The 27,067-nt window shown below is 37.4% G+C and overlaps 1 protein-coding gene across 1 annotated transcript; it reads right to left on the bottom strand.

The window, feature by feature from the left end:
- Nucleotides 1-7,414: 7,414 nt before the first annotated feature.
- Nucleotides 7,415-22,485, bottom strand: CCDC196 (coiled-coil domain containing 196). Its single transcript, XM_053888712.1, is given in 11 exon segments — nt 7,415-7,614; nt 7,796-7,854; nt 14,627-14,768; nt 15,153-15,212; nt 15,732-15,815; nt 16,022-16,099; nt 18,047-18,097; nt 18,792-18,888; nt 20,162-20,314; nt 20,413-20,616; nt 22,427-22,485. Coding segments are annotated over 10 exon segments (894 nt in total). The 5' UTR covers nt 20,463-20,616; nt 22,427-22,485; the 3' UTR covers nt 7,415-7,494.
- Nucleotides 22,486-27,067: the final 4,582 nt, after the last annotated feature.

Below are 27,067 nucleotides of genomic sequence, written 5' to 3'. Positions count from 1 at the left end.
TCTTTGAAAGATCATGACTTAATTGTCTAACAGAGGGGTCCAGTGAATTGGGTTTTTTAAATATTAATATTAAATTTATTTTAAATTTATTTTTTAAATTTACATCCAAGTTAGTTAGCATATAGTGCAACAATGATTCAGGAGTAGATTCCTTAATGCCCCTTATCCACTTAGCCTATCCCCTCCTCCCATCATCCCTCCAATAGCACTCTGTGTGTTCTCCATATTTAAGAGTCTCTTGTTTTGTCCCCCTCCCTATTTTTATATTATTTTTGCTTCCCTTCCCTTGAGTTCATCTGTTCTTTGTCTTAAAATCCTCATATTAGTGAAGTCATAGGATATTTGTCTTTCTCTGACTAATTTCGCTTAGCATAATACTCTCTAGTTCCATCCATGTAGTTGCAAATGGCAAGATTTCTTTCTTTTTGATTGCCGAGTAATACTCCATTGTGTATGTGTGTGTGTGTGTGTGTGTGTGTGTGTGTGTATACATATATTTGTGTGTGTGTATATATATATATATATATATATATATATATATATATATATATATATATAAGAAAGTAGTCCAGGTTCATTCTTCTGCATGTCGCTGTCCAGTATTCCCAGCACCACTTGCTGAAGAGACTGTCTTTAATCCATTGGACATTCTTTCCTGCTTTGTCAAAGATTAGTTGGCCATATGTTTGTGGGTCCATTTCTGAGTTCTCTATTCTGTTCCATTGATTTGTCTGTTCCTGTGCCAGTACCATACTCTCTTAATGATTACAGCTTTGTAATACAGCTTGAAGTGTGGGATTATGATGCTTCCAGCTTTGGTTTTCTTTTTCAAGATTGCGCTGGCTATTCAAGGTCTTTTCTGGTTCCATACAAATTTTAGGATTATTTGTTCTAGTTCTGTAGAGAATGATGGTGTTATTTGATAGGTATTACATTGAATATGTAGATTGCTTTGGGTACTATTGACATTTTAACAATATTTGTTCTTCTTATCCAGGACCACGGAATCTTTTTCCATTTTTTTGTGTCCTCTTCCATTTCTTTCATAAGCTTTCTATAGTTTTCAGTGTATAGATTTTTCACCTCTTTGGTTAGATTTATTCCTGGGTATTTTATGGTTTTTGGTGCAATTGTAAATGAGATCGATTCCTTGATTTCTCTTTCTGTTGCTTCATTGTTGGTGTATAGGAATGCAACCAATTTCTGTGCATTGATTTTATATCCTGCAACTTTGCTGAATTCATGGATCAGTTCTAGCAGTTTTTTGGTGGAATCTTTTGGGTTTTCCATATAGAGTATCATGTCATCTGTAACAAGTGAAAGTTTGACCTCCTTGCCTATTTGGATGCCTTTTATTTCTTTGTGTTGTCTGATTGCTGAGGCTACTTCCAATACTATGTCAAATAACAGTGGTGAGAGTGGACATCCCTGTCTTCTTCCTGACCTTAGGGGGAAAGCTCTCAATTTTTCCCCATTGAGGGTATTAGCATTGGGTCTTTCATATATGGCTTTTATGATCTCAAGGTATGATCCTTCTGTCCTTACTTTCTTGAGGGTTTTATCAAAAAAAGATGCTGTATTTTGTCAAATGCTTTCTCTGCATCTATTGAGAGGATCATATGGTTCTTGTCCTTTCTTTTATTGATGTGATGAATCACATTGATTCTTTTGTGTATATCGAACCAGCCCTGCATCCCAGGTATAAATCCCACTTGGTCGTGGTGAATAATTTATTTTAAATGTATTGTTGGATCCGTTTGGCTAATATATTGTTGAGGATTTTCGCATCCATTTTCATCAGGGAAATTGGTCTATAGTTCTTTTTTAGTGGGGTCTTTGTCTGGTTTTGGAATCAAGGTAATGCTGGCTTCAGAGAAAGAGTTTGGAAGTTTTCCTTCCATTTCTATTTTTTGTAACAACTTCAAGAGAATAGGTGTTAACTCTTCTTTAAATGTTTGGTAGAATTCCCCTGGAAAGTCATCTGGCCCTGGACTCTTGTTTTTTTGGGAGATTTTTGACTACTAATTTGAGTTCTTTACTGGTTATGGGTCTGTTCAAAATTGTATGTCTTCCTATTTCAGTTTTGGTAGTGTATATGTTTCTAGGAATTTGTCTATTTCTTCCATATTGCCCATTTTATTGGCGTATAATTGCTCATAATATTCTCTTATTATTGTTTGTATTTCTGCTGTGTTGGTTGTGATCTCTCCTCTTTCATTCTTGATTTTATTTATTTGGGTTCTTTCCTTTTTCCTTTTTGATCAAACTGGCTAGTGGTTTATCAATTTTGTTAATTCTTTCAAAGAACCAGCTTCTGGTTTCATTGATCTGTTCTTTTGTTGTTGTTCTTGTTTGTTTGTTTGTTTGTTTGGGGTTGGTTTTTGGGTTTTTTTTGTTTTTTTTTGTTTTTTTTGTTTTTTTTGTTTTTTGGTTTTGATAGCATTGATTTCTACTCTAATCCTTATTATTTCCAGTCTTCTGCTGGTTTGGGGTTTTATTTGCTGTTCTTTTTCCAGCTCTTTTAGGTATAAGATTATGTTGTGTATCTGAGACCTTTCTTCTTTCTTTAGGAAGGCCTGGATTGCTATATACTTCCCTCTTGTGATAGCCTTTGCTGCATCCCAGAGGTTTTGGGTTGTATTGTTATCATTTTCATTGGCTTCCATGTACTTTTCAATTTCCTCTTTAACTTCTTGGTTAGCCCATTCACTCTTTGGTAAGATGTTCTTTAGTCTCCAGGTATTTGTTATCTTCCCACATTTTTTCTTGTGGTTGATTTCGAGTTTCATAGTGTTGTGGTCTGAAAATATGCATGGTATGATCTCGATCTTTTTGTACATGTTGAGGGCTTTTTTGTGTCCCAGTATGTGATCTGTTCTAGAAACATTCCATGTGCGCTGGAGAAGAATGTGTATTCTGCTGCTTTAGGATGAAATGTTCTGAATATATCTGTTAAGTCCATCCGGTCCAGTGTGTCATTCAAAGCCATTGTTTCCTTGTTGATTTTCTGTTTCGATGATCTATTCATTGTTGTAAGTGGGATGTTGAAGTCCCCTACTATTAAGGTATTATTATCAATGAGTTTCCTTATGTTTGTAATTAATTGATTTATATATTTGGGTGCTTTTACATTTGACACATAAATGTTTACAATTGTTAAGTCTTCTTGGTGGAAAGACCCTTTATGATATAATACCATTTTTCATCTCTTGATACAGTCTTTATTTTAAAGTCTACATTGTCTGGTATAAGTATGGCTACCCCAGCTTTCTTTTGTCAACCATTAGTATGATAAATGGTTCTCCATCCCCTTACTTTAAATCTGAAGGTGCCTTTAGGTCTATAGTGGGTCTCTTGTAAACAGCATATAGATTGATCTTGTTCTTATCTATTCTGTTACCCTATGTCTTTTGATTGGAGCATTGAGTCCACTGATGTTTAGAGTGAGTACTGAAAAATATAAATTTATTGCCATTATGTTGCTTGTAGAGTTAGAGTTTCTGGTGGTGTTCCCTGGCCCTTTCTAGTCTTTGTTGCTTTTGGCCTTTTTTCTTTTTTTCTTCATTTTTTTCTACCCTCAGAGAGAGTTCCCCTTAAAATTTCTTGCAGGACTGGTTTAGTTGTCAGGAACACCTTTAGTTTTTGTTTGTCTGGGGGAACTCTTTATCTCTCCTTCTATTTTGAATGACAGCCTTGCTGGATAAAGTATTCTTGGCTGCATATTTTTCCACTTCAGCACATTAAATATATCCTGCCACTCCCTTCTGGCCTGCAAAGTTTCTGTGCATAGGTCTGCTGCAAACCTGATCTGTCTTCCCTTGTAGGTTAAGGACTCTTTTTCCCTTGCTGCTTTCATGATTCTTTCCTTGTCTGAGTATTTTATGAATATGACTATCATATGCTTTGTTGATGGTCAGTTTTTTTAATCTTATGGGAGTCCTCTGTGCTTCCTGGATTTTGATGTCTGTGTCTTTCCCCAGGTTAGGAAAGTTTTCTGCTATGATTTGCTCACATAACACTTCTACCTTTTTTTCTTTCTCTTCATCTTCTGGGACTCCTATGATTCTGATGTTCTTCCTTTTTAGTGAGTCACTGATTTCTCTAATTCTTCAATCGTGCTCTTTTGGCTTAGTCTCCCTCTTTTTTTCTGCTTCATTATTCTTCACAAGTTTGTCCTCTATATTGCTGATTTGCTGCTCTGCCTTATCCATCCTTAACATCTGCCATGGCATCCTTTCGACATTGCAGTTCAGTTGTAGCATTTCTTATTTCATCCTGACTAGCTTTTACTTCTTTTATCTCTGCAGAAAGGGATTCTAATCTATTTTCAACCCCAGCTAGTATTCTTATTATTGTGATTCTAAATTCTCATTCAGACATCTTGCTGGTATCTGTGTTGATTAAGTCCCTGGCTGTCATTTCTTCCTGCTCTTTCTTTTGGGGTGAATTCCTTCATTTTGTCATTTTGAAGGAAGAAAATGAATTAATACGGTAACAAAAATTAAAATTAAAAAATTAAAAACACACACACACACAAATCAAATAAATGATGCTAGATTGTAGGTGTGTTTGGTCTTGTTGTTGAAAACCAAAAAAAAAAAAAAAAAAAAAAAAGGCGAAAAAAGCAGGGGGAAGGAAAACATTTGAAAATTTGAAAAAAAAATGAATACAATGAAACAGAATAAAATGAAATGATGGACAAAAGGAATGAAATCTTTCCATCTTGAAATCTTTTACAACTATGTGGATGGAACTAGTCATATTATGCTAAGCGAAATTAGTCAGAGAAACACAAATATCATATGACTTCACTCATATGAGGACTTTAAGATACAAAACAGATGAACATAAGGGAAGGAAAACATAAATAATATGAAAACAGGGAGGGGGACCTAACATAAGAGACTCTTAAATATGGAGAACAAACAGAGGGTTACTGGAAGGGTTGTTGGAGGGCGGATGGGCTAAATGGGTAAGGGGCATTAAGGAATCTAATCCTGAAATCATTGTTGCACTATATGGTAACCAACTTGGATGTAAATTAAAAAATAAATTAAATAAACAATCTTTTAAAACTGAAATTATGGAAGCAAAATAGAATTTGAAAAATTCACAAAAATGTAAACCATATAGTGTAAAAAACAAAGAAAAATATTTTTAATAAAAATTGAAAATAAAAATAAATTTTTACTCTTTCTGTATTCAAGAAAAAGAAAAGAAACAAAAAAAGAGAAAAAAAAAGAAAATTGAACAGATGGACCAATGAACACACTGAAATATGATTGAAATTACTTCATTTTCCCCTAGAAGTCAAACTATGAAGAGCTTTATAGTCCTTCAGCTAAACAAGCGGATTTGTGTTCCTGAAGAGTGAGGTTGGCCCAGTTGGGCAGGGCTTAGTGTAACATCTCCATTCTCCACTAGATGGCGTTGCTAGCCTACTGGGGTGGAGTGTTGCGGTGCTCGTAGGTGCCTATGTGCATGCAGGGGAACAGTGAAAATGGCATCACCCAGCTACCCAGTCTCTAGTATCGAACTGTGTGCTCTCCCCGACCAGTAATCGCGCACCCGTCCTTTGTCCTCGGCTTCCATCCACTCCCCGCTTTTACGCTGTCTGTGACCAAGCCCCAGGTAGCACCTCCCTCCTGAGTTTTATCTCAGATGCAGCTGTGTTTCCCAACCCCTTACTTCTGAGGGACTGCAGCTTTGACCCGTTCTGCTCCTCTGTGGGAGGGTCTCACCCAGCAATGACTGGGTGCCGGCTGCTCCCAGGAACGTTCAAGGGACCATGCTGCTGCTGATGCCCAGAGACTGCAGCTGAGTGCTAGCCTACCCCAGAAAAAGTTCACGCGATCATGTGGCAGCCATGTTTCAGAGATTATGGAAAATCACACCACACAGCTGGCACCAGGCTTCACTCCCAATGACCTTGTTCCAGCACCCGTGAATGTGGTTTTTCTCCCGGGTCCACTGGGGCCTTTGGGGGAGCCACACAGCCTCTACCAGATGTCCTCCCAGCAGGGGAACGGCCTCTCCCTGTGTGGCCCAAAGACCCTCAACTTCACTCTGCTCCTGGGGATTCGCCCTTCTCACCAGGGCACCACCAGGTATTGAGCTGTGGCATTTCAGACTCTACACTCCCCCTGTTTATAGAGCTTAATGGAATTTGAACCCTCTCCTTTTTCCTTTCTCCCTTTTTAGTTCAGTCCCTGCACTGTTTCCACTTTTCCACTTTCTCTCCAGGTGTTTTTTTTGGGGGGGGGTGCTTTTCCTGAACCCCCCCTCCACCCCTGTCCTCTCTCCACAAGCAAAAACAGCTCCCTGACCTCGGCGGCTTCTCTCTCCCCAAGTTCACCCCTGCGGGCTGCATACCTGTGGAATTCTGTGGTTCAGGTTGTGCAGATTGTTGTGTTAATCCTCAAATCAGTTTTCTATGTGTACAGGATGGTTTAGTGTTGATCTGGCTGTATTCCATGAATGTAAGACACAAAAAAACTTCCATGCTGTTCCACCATCTTGGCCCCTCTCCAAGTGAATTGGTATTTTTAAAAGCTCCCAAGGAGATTCTAATACAATAGTTAAAATTGAGAATTGCTGGGATGGGAGAAGGGCACCAAACTCAGCCCTATGGACAAATGTTAATGGGCAAATAGACAAGGAGAGAAGAATCAACTTTATGCAAAGGCATGGAGGTAATAGACCTCATGGCACATCAGGGGAATTGCAAATAGGTCTGTTGAGCTCAATATATGAAGAAAGGTAGATACAGTGAAAAAGGAGACTAGAGACATAGGCAGAAGGTAAATCATTATATGGTCTATGAAGGAGTTTGGACTTTATACTAAAGTCAATGGAAAACCAGTAGGAAAGAGACATGAGCTCATTCCTCTTTTAGAAGAGACAGCTTCAGGTGCTGTGGAAGATAGAATAGAGGGACTAGAGAGGGGAAACCAATTAAGAGCCGTGCTAATCTAGGCAGGAAAAAGGGCCTGAACTAAAACAGTTAGGTAGAAGATAGGAAGGTAGGAGATATTAAAGGAAAAGATAACGAGGAGGCAGAATGGAGGCAGATAACTAGGAGGCAAACTAGGACAGTTGGACATGATAGACAAGAGAGTAAAAAAACTGTAAGGCTTATAATTTTCCTTATTTTGTATGTACTTTTGCTCATATGTTAGTGATGGATCTGTGCAGAATGAAACATTTCAGAGGTGGAGAGGAACAGCCTTTCATGGACTTGTTAACAACATACAATGTGGTTTGAACCTAGTCATTTCAAAATCAAAAGCTATCAAAATAATCAGGGACCATTTTACAATCCCTAAATGACTAAATTCCTGACATGCTTAAGGTCAAACATCTAACTAGCATTTCCACCCAATTTAGTGGGGACAGAATAAACTGCACTAAAACAAAGGTTTGAGAGATTTTAATTAACACAAATGGCTGTGCCTCGTCTTTAAATCTGTCCAAAGCAAACGGAGTGAAAGCCTTCTAATCCTTCAGAGCTTCGTCTGGCAGTGACCTCAGAAAAAAGATCCTCCCTCCTACATCATCAAACTGACTTCCTTTAGCTCTTTGTTGTTCTGTGTAGGTTTTTGATCCCAGAATTCTCTACAACATAGAAGGGCGGGGTGAGGGGAACCCAAAAAACAGTTAAAACATCAAGTGCCCTGGCACCCACTTTACAAATCTCCTAAAAATATTAAATTAGAATGTACTTCAACAAATAAATTCTAAAAATCTACACTATGCAAGCCTTTAAAATAATTTTGAAAATGAAAGTAGTTCTTACTACATTAGATTCGTTTTTGCTGGTAGTTAATCTGCTGGTAGTTGTAGTGTTCACAGTACCTGGTGGGAAACATTAGGAAAATGGGAGCTTTCTTTGAGGAAAAAAACCCAACAAAACAAAACCTGGTTTTATTTTGAGTTGTAAGGCTACTAACATTCATCACACATCACATATCATTGCATCACTGTAGAATGACTCTGGCATTAGCATTAATGTGGATTTTGTAATTGTGTTAGAAAATAACTTCAAACAGTATTTTTAGAGTTCAAGTGGCAAACCCTTCCCTGCTGAGGGCCCATGTCCCACGGAGGGAAGAAAATCATTTGAGGATTATATGCAAGTAGAAATAATTTTGAGAGCCTACAAAGCATATGTTTAATATAACTTTTACATGAAGAAATGGGATGATAAATTATATATATATATATATACATATATATATATATACATATATATATTTCAGATAACCCAGATACATATTCCATAAAAGTGGCCAACTGTGGACAGTAGAGAACAAAAAAGATAAAGGTGGGCGAGGGGACAAAAAAAGGAGGCAGACAGAATGACAGGCATAGGCTGAGATGAAGAAGAAGAGAGCCAATAAAAGGGGGGGGGGGAAGAATTGTGGGGCGTTTAAGTAGGCTCTGTAGTGAGTCTGTCCTAGGTTAGGGTTGCCAGGATACCCAGTTAAGTTTGGATTTCAATAAACACTAAATAATTTTTAGTATAAGCATGTTCCATGAAATATTTGGAACATGCTTATACTAAAACATTAATTATTTATCTGCTATTCAAACTTAACTGAACATCCTCTATTTGCTAAATATGACAACCCTATCCTAATAATCCTGCTGAGTTTCCTAAGTGTGTGATATTACAAAGTTTGGAAGCTATTGTCACTCATTGAAATAATCATAATATTAATAAAGGTACAGTTTATTTTTTTCAACCTTCAAAATTTATTTTTAGGAAGAAAGAATTTTATTCTCCCCTGGACTTCTGTGGGGTTTTATAGGAAGTGAAAAAATGACTTCGATTCAAAATTAACTTCATAACCTACTATAGGTAGTAGTAGTAACTATAGTAACTACTATGTAGTACTACTATAACAGAAACCTAACTTTGACATTCAAAGTTCGAGTTGGGTTGCCTGGGTGGCTCAGTAAGTTAAATGTCTGACCCTTGATTTTGGCTCAGGTCATGATCCCAGGGTCATGGGATTGAGCCCTGAGTTGGGCTCATGCTGAGCATGTAGCCTACTTAAGATTCTCTCTCTCACTCTACCTCTGCCCCTCTCCCCCACTTGCGTGAGTCCTCTCTATAAAACAAAACAAAACAAAATAAAATAAAATAACAAAATCCACAAAAGGTTCAAGTTGCCTCAAAGCTTTAAAAAGCCCATATTTAGGGGTGCCTGGTTGGCTCAGTTGGTTAAGCTTCCTTCCGACTTTTGAGGTTGGCTCAGTCAATATCTCACGGCTCCTGAGTTCGAGCCCAACGTCAGGTTCTGCACTCACAGCATGGAGCCTGCTTGGAATTCTCTCTATATCCCTCTCTCTCTGCCTCTACCTTGCTTGCGCTCTCTCTCTTTCTTAAAATAAATAAACAAACCTAAAAACATATTTATCAGGGACCCAGATTTGAGCTAACTGTGGGTTTCTGACCCTGTTTTCTAGCATTTTAGCTTAACATTATTTGGCAGCACTTACTGGAGTATATGTCAGCCATCAGGAAGAGTAATACTAAAGTGAAGTAAAGGTTAAAGCCAGGAAGAATGACTTGCTTTAAGAACAGAGAGAGTTATAGAATAAATAAGGTCTCGAGAGTATTCATTTCCCACCTCACTGGGCTTTCATCTGAATTTATAAGTGTAGCAAAATATTCACATCCAACCTTCAGCCTCTTCTCAAAAGAACTCAAGGAAATGCCAAGAGTATGAGTTCAGTGGGGAGAGGAGGTGGAGGGGAGGAGAGAAAAGAAGTCTGTCAGAATCAAATGTCTTATCGTCAGTTATATTATTGCCGAAGATAAACTTCCTCTTTAAACTACCAGCAGGCATGATGGAAAATTCAGCTGAATTGAAAGATTATTTCATGCCTGTGCTCTCTAAGATACATGGCTGCCAAAGACCACGAACTGTTCTCTTGACTCTACAGAGGCTGGGGAAGGACTGTTCCATAGCCTGGGTCAAATTGTAATTTTACACTGGTGGGAAAGAAAATCCCTTTACATGTGACCCATGTCCATAAGGACTTCACTCGGTCTAAAATGTTTTTCTCTTCTATAAGCCTAGGCGAGGCGGAATGCCAAACAGATTAGATTGACAAAGGTAATGCTATATATAACCAGGGCCTCAAGAGGGTTTGCAAGTATGGATTGCGTAAAGTATAACAAACTAATATTAACACAAGATTGTATCTTGCCAACCAAATAGATCACACCACTGCAACACAGCCAACCAGCACACAGGACGGTTTGTGTGGGAGGAGGGATTCTTGGCCAAGAGTAGTGGGAGAAACCTTTTTTCTATTTGGAAATGCCTAGAACAGAAGGGCCTATACCCTGATTTGCTGGGAGGTGTGTCCAAAATGACACTTCATCCTTTAAGACAGGTTTGTGAAATTCAAATCTTTTGGAACTAGAGGAAAATGAACTGTATCTAGGAACAGTATTAAGGACTTAAACTTCAAAAAATCAACACCGTGTACAATTGCCCAACTCATTTTATAATTCAGTGTCCCAATTACCTGACTTTTCTGTGGTGGAAAGAAACAGTATTAGATAGGTATTGTGGAGGAAGTGGACAGTGGATGTATTTGGAATGGAGGGAACTCTAGTTCAAGGCATAGAATAATAGGTAAGGATTGCACAGCAGAATATGGAGTTTATTAAGGTCTAATCAAGGCTGCCAGTAATACACCTCAGTGCAGAGCATGGAAGAAAACATCAATAGTTTTGTTTTTCATTTGATATATAAATGTAGCACATTTTGTCCTAAGAGTAATAGAAGGCCAATCTCTCTGACGATATTTCAGGTTTCCTGAATTACCACTATTTGTGGACTAGAAGCCTGGATGTGATTGGTGCCACCTACTGGGCTAAATGCAGAATTACAAACTGTGAACCCATTTTGAACAGTTTCCTTTACTACTAAACAAATTACCCTTAGGAGTATGAGTCTTCATTGGGACGATTACATATTAAAAAGTTGATAAATTCAGATTTAAATCATAGCTTTTAGATGTGGAAGGGTCATGAGATATCATATGCTTTAACACTGGCATTTTCTGCGCATTCTAGGAGATGAACTTTGGAGAAGGAGTCAGAAGACTGGCTTTTCTGAACTAGTTTTATTGTGAGCATTACCCAAAACCACATGTTTTCAATATGCTCTATAATATGTTTTTACTGTCTTAGGCAAAGAAAAAACTGAAACTAAATGACTTGCCTGGGTTATTTAACTGTTTAGCCTCAGAATAAGGCCTGTGGCTCATATATCTGACTGTAAAACCAGAGCTTTTCTATTAAAGTACTGTTTCCAGAATTTGATGGTGAGATGATTTTGAGTGGCAACTGAAATAAATTTAGGAGGTTCTAGAACACAGCATTAAATGCTATATAAATCACAGTGAAAAAATTACTCCCTTTTCAATTCTTCAAACTCGATTGCATCAAGGAGAAATTTTCGGTTTGGTGCAGGTTTGCTTTAAAACTCCCAACACCATGCTAATCTCACTTCCTAATAAAGATAAAATGGACCTCAGGCTTTAGCATCTGGTTAGAACATTAAAATCTTGTTTTCACTATACTTATTAAGTTTACTTTCTATTATGGAAAACTATTATTGGTTTTCCACTTAAAATAGGAATTTTGGGGCGCTTAGATGGTTCAGTAGGTTGAGCCTCGGACTCTTGATTTACAGCTCAGGTCATAAACTTGTGGCTTGTAGTTTCGGTGTAGGGCCAGGTTCCGTGCTGGCAGCGAAGAGTCTGCTTGGGATTCTTTCTCTGTCACTCCCCTTTCCCCTCTCCCTTCCCTGCCTCCTCCACTCTATGCATGCATGCACTCTCTTAAATAAATAAACTTAAAAAAATAATAAAACAGTAATATTAACTTTATTTTCCAGGAATGCATTAGGAAATTAAGGAAGTCAATCTAAACAGAACATACTGAATAAAAAATAGACTAAGGGAAGTTGGGAAACACTGAGCATGACTAAACCGTATCATATCACTGTTGATAATGTTATCTTAACATAATTACTTTAAAAATCCCTCTACGAAGAAAACTAATGCTTCTTTTGTTCTTTTTCAATAATCAAAGAAGTCAACATAAACAAAATCTAGGACTCAGATTTCAGATCCACTTAGGCTCAAATAAACCCAAAGATTTTGTGTTATGTGGGTGTTAGAAAATGAAACTGGCCTATAATCAGTGTTCAGTGAATGCACAATCAATAAGACAGAGCAGTAATGGGTCACACATGCCTGTAGCTACTTTCATTTGTAGTAACTGGAAATTTAGTGCCCTATCACTTAATTCTCCAGAAGCATAAAGAGGAGATAAGAGAAAAGAGGGTACGATCTGTGGGCTGCCCTAGTCCAAAGTTCAAAGATTCAACGTTCTGCAAGGAAGGAAAAAAAAAATTTCCATAGGGTGATTGAATCAAATGGAACCCTTCACTATTTACTAATCTTGACTTGATTTGAATCTGGAGCTAAAAGATTTTAAACTCCTTACTCTAAGATCCTTTGAAATGACCTTCAGCTAATTTTAAAGTAAAACAAGAATCTGTCCTTCTCATACCCTCTTCTCCTCCATCTTTTAAATTTATACCTTGATGACTTTATATTGCTTCTGATTGTATTCTAGGTTCTTATTGGAGAAGAAAATCTCAAGCTTTCTGTTTTCCAATTCTTATCAAGCAATAGTTAAAAGAAAAAATATAAGTAGAACACAGGTTAAAGGATGGGTAGTAGATCCAGCCATCTAGATTTTGTAAATTTTATCTATGGGCCAAGTCAGACTAATAGTGTGCTGTGCACATGGACCAAATCATCTTGAACTGACCCATTGCTTTTTAAAAATTTCAGATTGATAATTTTTTTTATTATATTGTGCCAACAAAGATAAGAAACAGGCTAGGAAATTTAGATTCTGAATTCACCTTAGAAATATTGTTGAGGACATTAGCTACTATAACATATGTAGAGTATCCCATCTCCATGGAAGAGAAATTTCTCTCTGGTCTCAGTTCTAGTAAAATCTATATTTCTCCTGAGCAATTGGTTTATTATTATTTTGTGGACAATGTAAACCCATGTTTCTTTTTCTGGGAAATCCAGAACCAAGTTTGAAGCCTGCTTCTACCAACTATATATAATACTTTCATCATGTATTTTCATGTATTTACCTGGCTTCAACTTATTTTCTCTTTGATTTGATTTACTCATATATTTATTTAATCTTATGTGCTCTGTGATTTTATCAGCTGTTCAAGCCCTTAATAGAATAAGATTGAGAAGAAATTAGAGATATACATACTGATACCAATACTAATAAAACATTGTCATCCCCTAACCATGATTTCTCACTGCATGTGTCTTTTTTTTTTTTTTTTTTAACATTTATTTATTTTTGAGACAGAGAGAGACAGAGCATGAACGGGGGAGGGGCAGAGAGAGAGGGAGACACAGAATCGGAAGCAGGCTCCAGGCTCTGAGCCATCAGCCCAGAGCCCGATGCGGGGCTCGAACTCACGGACCGCGAGATCGTGACCTGAGCCGAAGTCGGACGCTTAACCGACTGAGCCACCCAGGCGCCCCGCATGTGTCTTTTTTAAAATAGAATTCAGATTCCATACAGGAGCATCTGTACTAAGTATTTTCCCATTCTTAAGTAGACTGGTATATTCATGGGGGGTAATTTTATTATCTTGTTTCACAATTACATATATTCCGTACATTCTTTTGTATATATTACATGTTATATGTAATTAATTAAAAAATATATAATTTAAATTATAAAAATAATTTAAATTAAAAAATAGAGTTCAGATTCATAGATCCCTGAAAATTTAAGAACCTTTTCTCCTGTCCCTCAAAAGCTATTCTTTTATTTTTATTAAAAAAATTTTTTTAAGTGTATTCCCTTTTGAGAGAGAGAGACAGAGCACGAGCAGGGGAGAGGTAGAGAGATTGAGAGGGAGACACAGAATCTGAAGCAGGCTCCAGGCTCTGAGCTGTCAGGACAGAGCCCAACACGGGGCTCGAACTCACAAACCATGAGATATGACTGGAGCTGAAGTTGGACAATTAACTGACTGAGCCACCCAGCCGCCCCTATTCTTTTCTTTTTCTTTTTTTTTTTTTTTATGGTAAAATATACTGTTTTCTCTAATGATGCCATAAATTCTTTGGGAGGGGGGAGGAAACACTGAAAATCTCAGAGAAAAATCTGGATTGGCAAAACTCACACCCATTGTCAGATGGCTATCTCTTTGGCCTTCATGAGATCAAACTACAATAATTCCTAGGAAAATGGAGGAAGTATGGAGGAAACTAATTTTATCAGGTGTCAACTATGTATCAGCTACATATACTAAGTACATAATATGTAAGTTAGTCTTTACAAAAGAAAATTCATTTTCTCCAGAGGAATCCTTACTTTATCAGAGCTTCTGAGAAATAATGATAGTTATAAAACTTATTATGTCACTACTAACATTTAATTTACTGTGTGCCAGGCATTGTGGTAATCACTTTGCAAGGAATGGAATTTTCAATGTAAAATAAAATAAAACCTCCACATGTATACCGATACTTTACCTACCTCAAGACCCAGGAAGAGTAAAATATGCTTGCTTTGGCTCCAAATTCTGCTGTAAGTTCAGTGATAATTTCAGGTCATTGGCCTTCTGGTAGTTCTTCAAGGCTTCAATTCTCAACTACATCGTTTTGCCATTAAAGCCATTCTACAGGAGAACATTTTTCAGAGCTACACATATAGTATTGGCTTCTCTAAACCACCTGTTACTTGAAACCTTTTTACTCAGAAGTTTAAAATGATCCCATCATGTTCAGTCTTTAAAGTTGGGCAGAAAGTATTTGTGATTCCCCCCACCCCCATTTCAAATAGAACAAAATCAAGACTAAAGGAAAAAAAATGTATTTATCTTAAGTTATTCAAGGCGAAGCTGGAGATAGGTTTCCACAGCAATCTCGCCATGGAACATTTCTTTTAGCAGGATAATTGGTAATCCAGAGGAGGGCATAGGGATTACTATTATGAAACTAAAAGACGTTGTATTACTTGAGTGAAACTGTATCCCATGTCCAACCTTGGAAGATCTTAGTACCTGAAGGATGTTGGCTTGTTCCTGATACCTGACCCATTCCATTTTCCTCTGTGGCTTTTCCTGGTGGAAGAAAGAGCTTCTGGGTGACAAAATAAATTGAGATCAGAAACCAGCGTTCTCAAAATGCTGCAAAGACTTCATAGCCAAAGTATGCTGTCATAGATTCACTAATAAATTGGTTTCAACTGCACAGTCCTTCTAGTAGCCCTCATCGGTACAATCCATGCTCTAAAAGCTAAAAGCTAAATGAATAGAATCAATTTTTATGAATAAATTTGTTGTGAGAAGATTAGATACAAGCATAATATCCCTAAATAAATGTTCAAAAACAAATTAGCTATTGTTTTGACATCACATAGTTATTGTGGAGTTACATCGTTGGTATAGTTTCTCCCACTTTGCCCTCGTTAACGTTATTTCCCCTAAACTTGGATTGCCACTCTGATTCAAATATAATATCCCAAAGGAACCACATCTCCTATAAAACTTGTATCAGTTTCAGGAGCATACTAATACATTATTAAAAATCTCCATTCTATCACCTCTAAAAGCCCCTACCATTCAGAAAGATCACACTACCTTCTTTTTCTCTTTCACTTTCTCTGCACATGATGTCTCCAGTTCATTCTTGGTCTTCCTAGGTGAGGAGGGGGTTTTGGGAACCTGGGATAAAAGAAGAGAGCTAAAGGAAGAGAAGGTCCCGGGAAAGAAGTACAATGTCTCAGCCAACAGTAAATCCAACACACATATGCTCAAGGCCCAGATCCCGCCTATTTGCCTGCCCAAATTAGCCCTGATTGTCAACAGGCTGTTTCCAGCAGTGTGGCATCAACAACCCTGAAATTCTAAGTAACACGTAGTCCACTTGCCTTCCCATCTTGCAAGTCTGCTTTGTTTTTAATCTGCGGTGCTTTTTGTTGATCACCAAGTTCTTCTGTGTCGAATGTCTGTAGAGAGACGTTTTGGCAAAGCTTTAAATTAGTGGGAATTAGTGAGGGAAGTGGAAAACCAATATAGGTCAAGGTTGTTTGGTTTCTGCCAGTCAGGAAACTGTCAGGGTTCGACCAGAAAAGTGTACTACCAAATGGGGTTCAGAATGGAACAAGTCCTTCTATTTGGTCTCTTTAGTGTAACTTATAACAATAAAACCTATTAACTGTACCCTTATTATAAGCCATCAGTACTATAAGCTACTTGCACATGTCTTTACTTATTTACAATATGCTACTACATTACAAACATTCTCATTTAAGCCTCACAGGACTATTTTTACTTCTACCTTTTCCAATGAGGAAAAGATATTTGAAGAGGCTAAGTCATTTGTTTAGGGTCACACAGCTACAAAAGTACAGAGCTGGAATTTGAAGCAGATCTTGTGAACCCTGAAGCTTACGTTCTTAACCCCTGACCATACTGTTTTTCTCTCTCCACTTTCTGCTGTCTAAAACTATGGGTAGGGAAAGCCAGTCACAAGCTAACATACAGGGACATCCCTTTTAAAATCTTTTGGGAGCTTTGAAGAAGCTGGGTTTTCATAGACGAATTGTGCTGGCATAGTTCTTATCACAAGGACTCAAAAACAGAAGAACTAAAACTGACAATTCACAGAACTGATTTGTAGCTACCTCTGAGAAGTAGGAGCAGATCTCAGGTCAAGATGCAAGACTTGATGGTATCCTGATTATTTGTGGAAAGTTAATATGAAAAAAGCAGTCAGAGATCACACTACACACTGTTTATATCACAAGACACAATCTATTCTTCTAGTCTTCTAGTCTGTGAAAAAGCACTCAAATCCCAACGACTTAGACTACAAAGGAACATCCACTCCCACCTGGTTTCCCAGCAAAAGGCCCTACTATTATATATTAGGCAATGCCGTGATTGTTGCAAAATCATAGGAGAATTAGAATTAGGTATTTATTCATTCATTCATCCATCCAACTTACATTTATTGTCTACTATGTTCTAAGCATTGTGCTACATGCTAAGGATTCAGAGATGAACAAAGCAATCAAGAAACTGGAGGAGCTTGTATTCCAGAGGGGGTCAGGGAGATAAGAAACAAGTATAATCATAATTAATAATAATAATAATAATAATAATAAAATAAAAATAATAAGTTTAATTATAAAAAGTGCTATGGAGGACATGAATAGAGTTATATAATAGAAAGTGAGGAAGGGGTGCCCTATTTTATTCATTTATTAAAAAAAAATTTTTTTAATGTTTATTTATTTTTGAGAGAGAGAGAGAGAGAGAGAGGGAGGAAGGGCCAGAGAGAGAGGGAGACACAGAATCTGAAGCAGGCTCCAGGCTTCAAGCTGTCAGCACAGAGCCCGACGCAGGGCTGGAACTCAGGGACCACGAGATCATGACCTGAGCCAAAGTCGGACCCCCAACCGACCGAGCCACCCAGGCGCCCTGGGGTGCCCTATTTTAGATAGAGTGAACAAGGAGGACCTCCCTGAGGAGGTGACATTTAAGCAGAGACCCGAAGCATGAATATGAGCCAACCAAAAGAAATAGTATTATAGGCCAGGGTAAAGCAAAAGCCTTGAGATAGGAAGAGTCTGGACATGTTTGAGAATCCATAAGGAGGCCCGTGTGGGTTGCATAGAAAGTAAGGGGAAGACTTCTATGAGAAGAGAGAGGCAGGCAACAGCCACATTATGCCACAATAAGGAGCAGCTATAAATGGTTTCCATAAGAATAACGACGTGATTTGATTATTTCAAAAATATCACTCTGGCTGCTGTGCGAAGGATGGATTGGAAGGAGGCAAGGATGGAAGCCGGACGTGACAAAATGGAGACAGAGGAGACAGAGGAGAGGGAAGTTCTTTGCATTAGGGTCTGTAAGACAATTCTAACAAGAGATCCTTAGAGGCACACCTTGTTCCATAGCATCTCCATTTCCTTCCGAAGCATCTTGTTTTTCCTTTCCTGTTGGGGGTGGGGAGGAAACTAAACAAACAGAAACGTGTTTGTCCAGTCATTAAAGTGAAATTGGAAGAAATTATAAATAATGAGGGGAAAGGGATGGGGACACAGGTATAAAACAAACCATAAAGGAAGGCAATAAATAGACCTAGCTCAAAATCCAGGAACATGAGAGATGAGTTTGATGATGATGATAATAAAAAAAATAATAATGATTTTTAATAATAACTATAATTATGGTAATAATAGTATGATATCAACAGAAACGTGTTCCTCACACAACACTTAAGATGTTTTGATCATACATAAGTTTCTCTGGGGCTTAGACCACTAATTTATAATTTTTAATATCCTTTACCTTGTTGGTTTTTTAAACTCTTATGAGTCTCCTGAAGCAAACTATTTCTTTTATTTTACTTTGGTATTTTCTATTCTTTCTGAAATGTGAAGGGTTAATATGCTTGTATTACTAACCCTTAAATGAAAAGTTTTTAAGAGTCAAAAAGAAATAGAATTTTTGCTACCAAGTCTTGAATTTGCCCAACATTTCATCTGACCCCTTTCTAGATGAAGGGGATAGGAGTATTGGAGCCTCAGATGCTAGAAATGAACTGTCTTTCCTTCCACATCTGATGGTAGTAATTGAGTTGAGCCCTGTTCAGGAGGCAATTCCCTGAAATGCCCACCAAACTCTTACCAGATTCTGCTTCATCTCCTCTGCTTCCTTAATGAGCTCCATGATTGAGGATTCTTCACTCCCCTTCCCTGCCATGATCTGCCTCATGATCTGTAGACTAGAATGGAAAGACGTCACAAAACATAATACTTCCTAAAGGGTAGTATTAATACTCTGCAAGCAGTCAGAAAGCGTTCTGTCAAGGGAGAGAGATGGGTGCCGAAGTCATAGGAATTACAGAATTCCTTCTGGACATAGTAGTTCTCTATAGGATGATTTTATTCCCAGTCGACATTGGCCTCAGCTATGTGCTCTAAAATGAATTCTGTGTTCAACAATGCTCAAAACTTAGGCCTCCAACAGCCAGTGAGATTCTTCTTTACTCCTTCAGAAAAATATTTTGGTGTATGGCTTTTGGGGTAGAAAGGGTGTTTTACCCCTGTGAAGAAGGAGTTCATAGAATCTGTTGTCTTCAGCATAAATCCAAGAATTATGTCCTACCCCATCTCTGTTGGTATTGTTTCTCCATGTGAAAGACATTTGAGTTAGTTGGGGAAACCACTTATATCCTTATGGTAGCTCTCAGAGAATCCAAGCCATCAAGAAGTTTCTAACAAAATCTGAATCAATACCAAGTGAATCAAAGACTCTCTATTCTTTAAAAACATTAATTTATGCTTATGTTTATGGTACTTTTTCCTCCTTAATTATAAGCAGCGAAGCAAGCCTTTGTGTTCTCTTGCCCTGAGAGACGTTTATTTCTGCATTGTAAGCAGCTGGTGCTTGATCACAACTTTCTGCCTGGCTTTTGCTCTCCAAAAGTCGGGGCTCCCTGAGATGCTTACTGTAAGGGTAGAGAATGAAGGTAGATCCATTAAGGTGAGATTCTTTGAGACTGGAAAGGAAACAAAGTTGGTGGGTCCCAAGAACAGTGAGTGCTCTAGTTAAGAGTTGAGACCTTATCTGCCTAGCATATTAAAGAGGCCAGACCTCCAGAAGACTCCTAGGCCCAGAAAATTTTTCTGTTTCCCTGCTTTGCATGGGAAGAGCAGAGTCATCTACCCTAAAGTGATTCCACAAACATGTATAAGGAGCTATCAGTGTAACCATGGTAGACTGACGATACTAAAGGCTCTTCTCTGTTTCTCGGGTGGGCATCCTAGGGAAGAAGGGTGATAACTGTAGCTCCTTGAGATGAGGGCTGAGTCATATGTAATTTTACTAAAAGTAAATAAAAGATTACTTGCCACTGATTTGTGGTTACAAATTCTTTATCTATTATAGCTAAATGTCTAAACCTTTTTAAAAATGTAAATAATCATTGTTAATCCTACGGATTAAAGTTCTCCAGCTTTTTCCCCTCTAGGAAATCCTGAGTAGGGAGCCCTTACCTTCTCTGTTTTTCTTCCAAGTTAGACATCAACTTCTGAAATAAGAGATTGTTCTTATCTTCAAGAGGTTTTAGGATCTCTAGCAGTTCCTGCTTCCTTAGCTTTAAGTCCTCATTCAATTCCTTCAAGTAGTTGTCATCTATTTTGGAACATCTGTGGGAAGAATAATATCTGTCTTTAGCCTAGGTTAATAATAGAGACTCTCCTTTCCCTTCTGGATAGTTACCACTTGGCATCTGTTCAAGGCTCACCTTACTTTTGAGGGCAAGTAAGATCCTGAAGGGTTTGAACCACTTGTCATCTTGAAGGGAAATTTCTACTCTAAGAATAGAGATGTCTTCTTGAAAATACGTGCCTTCTTGTTCCATTCAGTTAGGTCATCATTTTTCTGCTGCTGTTCTTGAAACATCTGTTGCATTGGACTGGTTTTAGCTGCAGCTTGAGTCACAATGGCCCTAAGACCACAGAATCAACAGGTCTTTTAAGTAACTCCAACATCAGAGACAGCTTGTTGACTGAAAATACTGTTAGATACATCTGATCAATTCTTTCCTTAGGTTTAACCAATGCCCAAAGTTTTATCCTGAAGTCTTTGATTGAATGGGGCAGAGAATCAGAACACATCTATATTATGGAATTCCTAGAAAACAGTGGCTGGTCAAAAATAACTCACTAACACCACCTTCCATGCCAAGTAACCTCCATTAAATGTCTACTACATACTGTCCAGATTCTGTGAGTAAGGAAAATATAAATACAGAGCATCTACCTTCTGAGGGTCTTAGGAGAAGAGAAAAACCTCTAAGAGACATTTTTGAAAAATAAAGGCCAAACTGGCAAATATAAGCTATGGATATAATAGTGAGCAATATATGAGCTAACTATCATTATTTTCCTATCTTCAAAACTTGATATACTACAGGGCAAGAGAGAATAATACTGGACACATAGCAAGAGACATAATTTGTGAAAAATCCATACTATCGGTATGTCCTTCCACAGCCAGGCTTTTTCCTGAGAGACTGCAAATTTACACTTACTTCCAGATTCTGATTCGGCCTCCATTTTTCTTCCCTTGCTAGAACCACATTTCTCCTAGACTAAGATTTTCTGTCTTCATCTATGTAACTTAGTGAGCAGAAAATAACCCAAAGAGTCACACATTTGTTTCTTCAAGCCCTTTATTTATTTTTTTTTATTTTTTATTTTTTTCTTCAAGCCCTTTAAACACAGCTTTAGGGCAATATTTTTAGTGATGTTCTCAAAATATGAATTAAGTCATGTCAATTTCAAGTATTGACTGAGCATCTCTGGGCATCTTCTATGGGCATCCTCCAGAGTAACTTAACCTCTTTGTGTTTTGGGAAACCTTAAAGGCAGAATATTGTAGTGGAAATAACACAAGATTCAGTTCGTCGATCTTGGTTAGAATCTTGGCTTCACTGTGAGAAGTGAGCTGACTGTGAGCAAGTTACCAAATTCTCTGAGCCTCGGGTCCCATTTTTGTAAAAATGAGAATGGCAAAAGGTTTGAGTGAGAATTAAATATAATATTATATGAAGTTCCTGGCTCATGTCAGGTGTTTACTTTTTCATGTGTTTTTGGTTGGTATGGGTTTGGGGATTGTTTAATGCCCTAAGCAATACAAAGTACAAAAAAGGCTGATTTATATGAGGCTGATGAAACTTAAACTTCAGAGCCCTTTATCTTTACAAACTTCTCTCAAAGGCTCCATACCTCATTTTATATCCATAATTTTGTATTCTTTTTTTAGAAAGAGGGAAATCTCCAAATTATGTATACTTAAGGGTCCCAAAAAACCTGGATCTGCCCCTGGTTGGATCTGATAAATATTTCCTATCAGGATCTTCTACAGCAAACCTTCTTAGGCAGTCTCTACAAATACATTTTCTAAAGCAAATATGTGCCACTTGTACGTTTTATATGATAGCTAGTATAATATGACATTAAATTAGAACAGTCATATCAGATGAAGCACAATGTAATTCACACTGGTTGTCTTAAGAATTCCCATGAAAAGTTTGGATTTAATGAGGGTGAACAAACTAGCTAAAAGAAGGAACTAAGTGGACTAATTACTAATAGTTTTTTTAGACTGTAGATGTAGGTGGTATCAAATAGTAGAGAACAATAATGGCATTGATACTAAAGCAGAGCCTCTTTAAATTTCATGTCTTAATGTTTGGTTGGCAGAATAATGTTAGAATTTTAAAACACTTAATGGACAGGCAGCATCCAACTCACCTTCCTTTGTGTCCTTGCTTGCAAATGATTGAACAGGGAAGAACATTTGCTATTCTGACATCAGAATATGTTCTTTTCAGTGGCCAATCAGCACATTTTATTCCCTAACATTCTGATGCCCATTTCTCCAACTTGTAATCTGACTTCAAGAAGAATATTTGTCTTGTAATAATGTATACATTAAAAGAGCTTAAAATCAAAAACTAGTATTGAATGGATAATTGATAGACTACATTAACTCTGGGACAGAGGTAGGGAGGGTGAAGCTATAGATGACCATTAGAAATTGAAAGGAGGGAAGTTGAACACTGATTTTTCCTGCAGTAGAAAGTTAAATCATCTGTTGATTGAGGAAGCATGGTAGGAAACTTGGGAAGAGCAATGACTTGAGGTTTGGAATAGCACCTGCACCATGGAAAAGGAAGCCAACCAGGCAAGAGTGAAAGGATCGCCAAGTAGTGCTAAAGGTCAAGGTGAGTTTGGGAGTTGCAGATTGTCATGGCATGAATCAGCAGTTATACAATTTCTCCAGCAGTACTTGGCAAGATAGAAGCAATAGTAGGAAGAACAGATGGTTGGTTGACTCTGAGCTGCGATTTGGCAGAATATATAAGCAGAAGTTCAAGGAGTAAGGGGGCTGAGCAGTCTGGTAAGAGTATCCATAAAAGAGAGAGTTGATCATGGTATTCAGACTGTGCAGGGAAGAAACTGAAGAGCGGGTGGTTAAGAGGAGAAACCAGGAAGCGGTTGAGTTTAAGGGGTCTAAGGTAGAGGAACAGGAGGTTATGGTCAGCGAACATACTTCTTATGAAATAACTTGTAGGACCTCACCAATGTTTAGATAAATTATAGTAGCAAATCATATTTTTTTTCTGCAGTAAACATTGTGTTTCTTTGTCACTGCATAATATCCACTGAAATTCATATGGTACCTCAAAATAGGCCTTATAACAAGCTATTTACAATGACCTCATCCAACATTATAGCATTTGATTTTAGTATCTGTTAAGAAAAAGCGTGAATGCTCTATAATTAGAGAACTCAGAGCAGTAACATTTTAGTGTTAGTTTTACCAGTAAAGAATCAGATTAGTCTAATTAAGCCAGGTTTCCAATAATAGAGGCAATTATTTTCATATTAAGGGGGAAAAAAAGTAAGAGTGTGCACGAGACAAAGAAGTTTTTCTATTCTCCCCTCCCTCAGTTTTGGTTGTGGCCACAAAATTCCTGAGGGAGGAAACATGAAGACCTTCTGGTCCTTTCTGACCCAGAGCCAGTTCAACCTTGAAGACATTATAAGATTTCCAATAAGTAGAGAAGTGCTGGAAAAATCATAGACATTAGGTTCTTAAAGATCACCCACCTCTCCTTGTGCTGTTTGTTAGGACCACTTTGTTGTCTGTTTTACCTCTTTATAGCTGTCCCAAGCTAGGTAGCATCTACATTTGGAGTGAATCCGGGTAGTTTTGAGGATTGAGTTATATTTCAGGAGTCTTGAATTCCCTGTGTTACAGTTGAGGTCTTTTTGAAAGTAATGCATTTTCTCAGTGTGTCCAGATACTTAGTACAATGGTCTTCACACTGAGGCAGGTGAACTTTCACAAAAGCATTTCAGGAAAGGTGGAAATGAGGTTGGTTTTCAGTGAGTCTTTTGCTGGATCCTCAATTTCCACAAGCACTCTTCACTAAAATGGATTTGCCTGCAAATGCCCCTTGGCCACTTTCCCCATCTTCCTTTTCTTAATCACATTTTTCCCCTTTGTTAAAACGAAATACCTTTCAACCATCTGAAGTCTTACTTCAGCGACTTGTTTATCTTACTTTAGAGATTTGCTCAGGGGATGGGTTTAAAAACTTCTAGGGCATTAAACTAACCACAGTTCAAAATGCTGGTGTTGGGGTTAAAGAGAGGGAAAGATTGTTAATGACTGGATTACAAATTATTTTGCAGGTCAGGTGGTTTCCCATTCTTTGCTTTCAACAAAATTGAAGGATGACCTAATAAAATTGTCAGCTTAAATTTATTACAAATGAGATTTGATGATAAATTACTATATGGGTTTTGGCTTATCATTCAGAAAGAGTTCAAAGATTTCAGTGACACTGTTGTAACAAAATACCTTTCATTCCTATCTATTTATTTGTGTAAACAAGTTTTCTCAGTATTGTATATAAAGTAAATAATATAAATAAAATTGATGCTGAAGTCTATATTATTCTAGACTAGAATAATATAGGTAAAATATAGATAAAATAATATTCACCTGTAAATATGTGAACTAAATCGGGGGAGGGGACAGTCTACCCATCAATTAATACAAGCATTTCCAAAATAACTTTTTATACTTAAAAAACATTTATGACAAAAATTGTGTACTGCTAATAATTATAACGCTAATGCAACTCTAAAGAAATGTTAACATTTAGACCCTTAAGGTCACAGGAAATAAAAAATAAAATTTCAATGTTACATACACATTTTGCAGAGAAGTATGATAAGGTGATAAAAAAAGTCTTCCAAGCATACAATATGTTGCATTTGAATAAAAAATTCTGTGGGGAAATGGGATGGAAATGTGAGTTCAAAGAAAAAAAGGAGAAAAATATAAAAATTTTGACTGCTAAAGAAGGGCTTATTCACACTTTTAGATGTTATTGGATATGGGTTTTTAAGATTAATTGCATACATTTTAAAGTGATATAAAAGATTTATTTGAAAATGTCAGTATGTCAATACACCAGAAATGTTTTTTGTAGCTATTTAACTTAAAATAATAAATTTTAGAATCCAACCTAAAAACATGTGAAATGATATAAAACGTGTGAAAATTCTTTTAGAACATACAAGCAAAAAAAAAAAAAGAATTAAAGACCAGCACTCTTGCAGTTGGTTCTAGGCTCTGATGTATTTAAGAATCCCCCGGGAAACTTGTAAAATCTGCAGATTTCCAGGCTCACCCCCAGAGATTGCTACTCTGTAGATCTGCAAAACATATGGTTTTAATAAGCACTCCTAGGTGATTCTGATGTGTGGTCTGTGGACTGACCTTTGAGAAATATCACTTCAAGCTTTCTTCTCTGATCACAGTGCATCAGCAGAAAGCTGCTTACTTGAGTTTTTTTTTTTTTTTTTTTTCCTGGGCCATCTGTAGAACTGCCTCCTCTGAGTCATATTTTGTGTCACACCTTCACCTTTTGCTTGAGATGTCCTGAGAAAATTTTATGAAGGCTACCTGCATTTGTAAAGAAAATCACCCAAGACATCATTCCATCACCACCTCTCCCAGTCACCAGCACTTCCCACAGGTGACTACAAACCATAAATTTCTTTCAGAATTTGGTACTAAAGAAAGTGTTGCTTCTTTAGGAAAATACTGGCATGAATTTTTCTTAGAGATATATCAGTAAACTAGTTTTGTTTTTCTTTTCTTTTGGTTTGCTAAGAATCTCAGATAATTTTGTGACCTTGGACATTTGGATCCTAACCTCTGCTTATGACCTTCTAACCTAATTAAAATTTTCTTGGTCTTGATTTTTTAATAAGTTTTTCTTTTTTTTAAATGATTTTAATTTTTTTAATGTTTATTTATTTTTGAGAGATAGAGACAGAGCATGACTGGGGGAGGGGCAGAGAGAGAGAGGGAGACACAGAACCTAAAACAGGCTCCAGGCTCTGAGCTGTCAGCACAGAGTCCAATGCAGTGCTCAGACTAGGGAACAGTGAGATCATGACCTAGGCCGAAGTCAAGACACTTAACTGACTGAACCACCTCTTTTTTATGATTTTAATAAATTACCTCCAAATCCTTTCTAGAGAAGTATAAATAAGGAAACAAATTGGCAAAATTATTCTGTTTCTATGTATTTGTTAAATATATGGATAAAATATTTGGAACCAAAAGCATTTTCTAGTTTTATTCATCTTTGTGTTTATGTGTGTGCATGTGTGTATGTGTGTGTGTGCATCCATCTGTAAAGGAAGTTTGCTTGTGGATGTAGAGAATGGATTGATGGAATTTACTGTTACATGTTGGGTGTACTCATTTGTAAGGCATATTGGGTTTTCAGGTGCACAACTGGATAAATGGAAGTTAGGACAGACTAGGTGGACTTGGGGGGCTGGTAGAGTACCCAGGCTTCAGTTCCATGTGGGGATTGTAGTATGTTGCAAATAGGAAAAGTAGAATCTCTTAAAATGGAAAAGTCTAATAAGGAGATCCAAGGCTCACAGAATTCACCTTAAGGGAGGTCCAGATCCTATGGGCTGGTATCTATAAAGATGCCAATGTTCTTCCAAAGATACCTTAAATTTTTTGACTGTCCTTGAAAATAATGTTTAGTAGAGGGTAGAAGATAGAAATATGTAGTCTATGTATGTATGTATGTATGTATGTATGTATGTATACAAGAATCATTTATTTGTCATATATTCTAAAAATCCTATTATAGACCTCCCCAGCCTCAGGATTAGAGTCAAATGAAACAAACAGGATAACATTCTTACTTTTTGCAAGGGCTGTTATGAGTCTCCTTCCATAATTTAGAAAAAAATGTATGTTTTTGGCCATAAGGTACCTCAGGTATAAGCCTTGGCAGGGAGAGGGGGAGAAAGGGCAGCAGAGGCCCAGTCTATAGTGGGGTG

This window comes from Panthera pardus, unplaced genomic scaffold (genome assembly GCF_024362965.1).
Source record: "Panthera pardus isolate Hobbes unplaced genomic scaffold, ASM2436296v1 HiC_scaffold_24, whole genome shotgun sequence".
NCBI lineage: Eukaryota > Metazoa > Chordata > Mammalia > Carnivora > Felidae > Panthera > Panthera pardus.
This window is presented reverse-complemented; position numbering and strand designations above follow the sequence as displayed.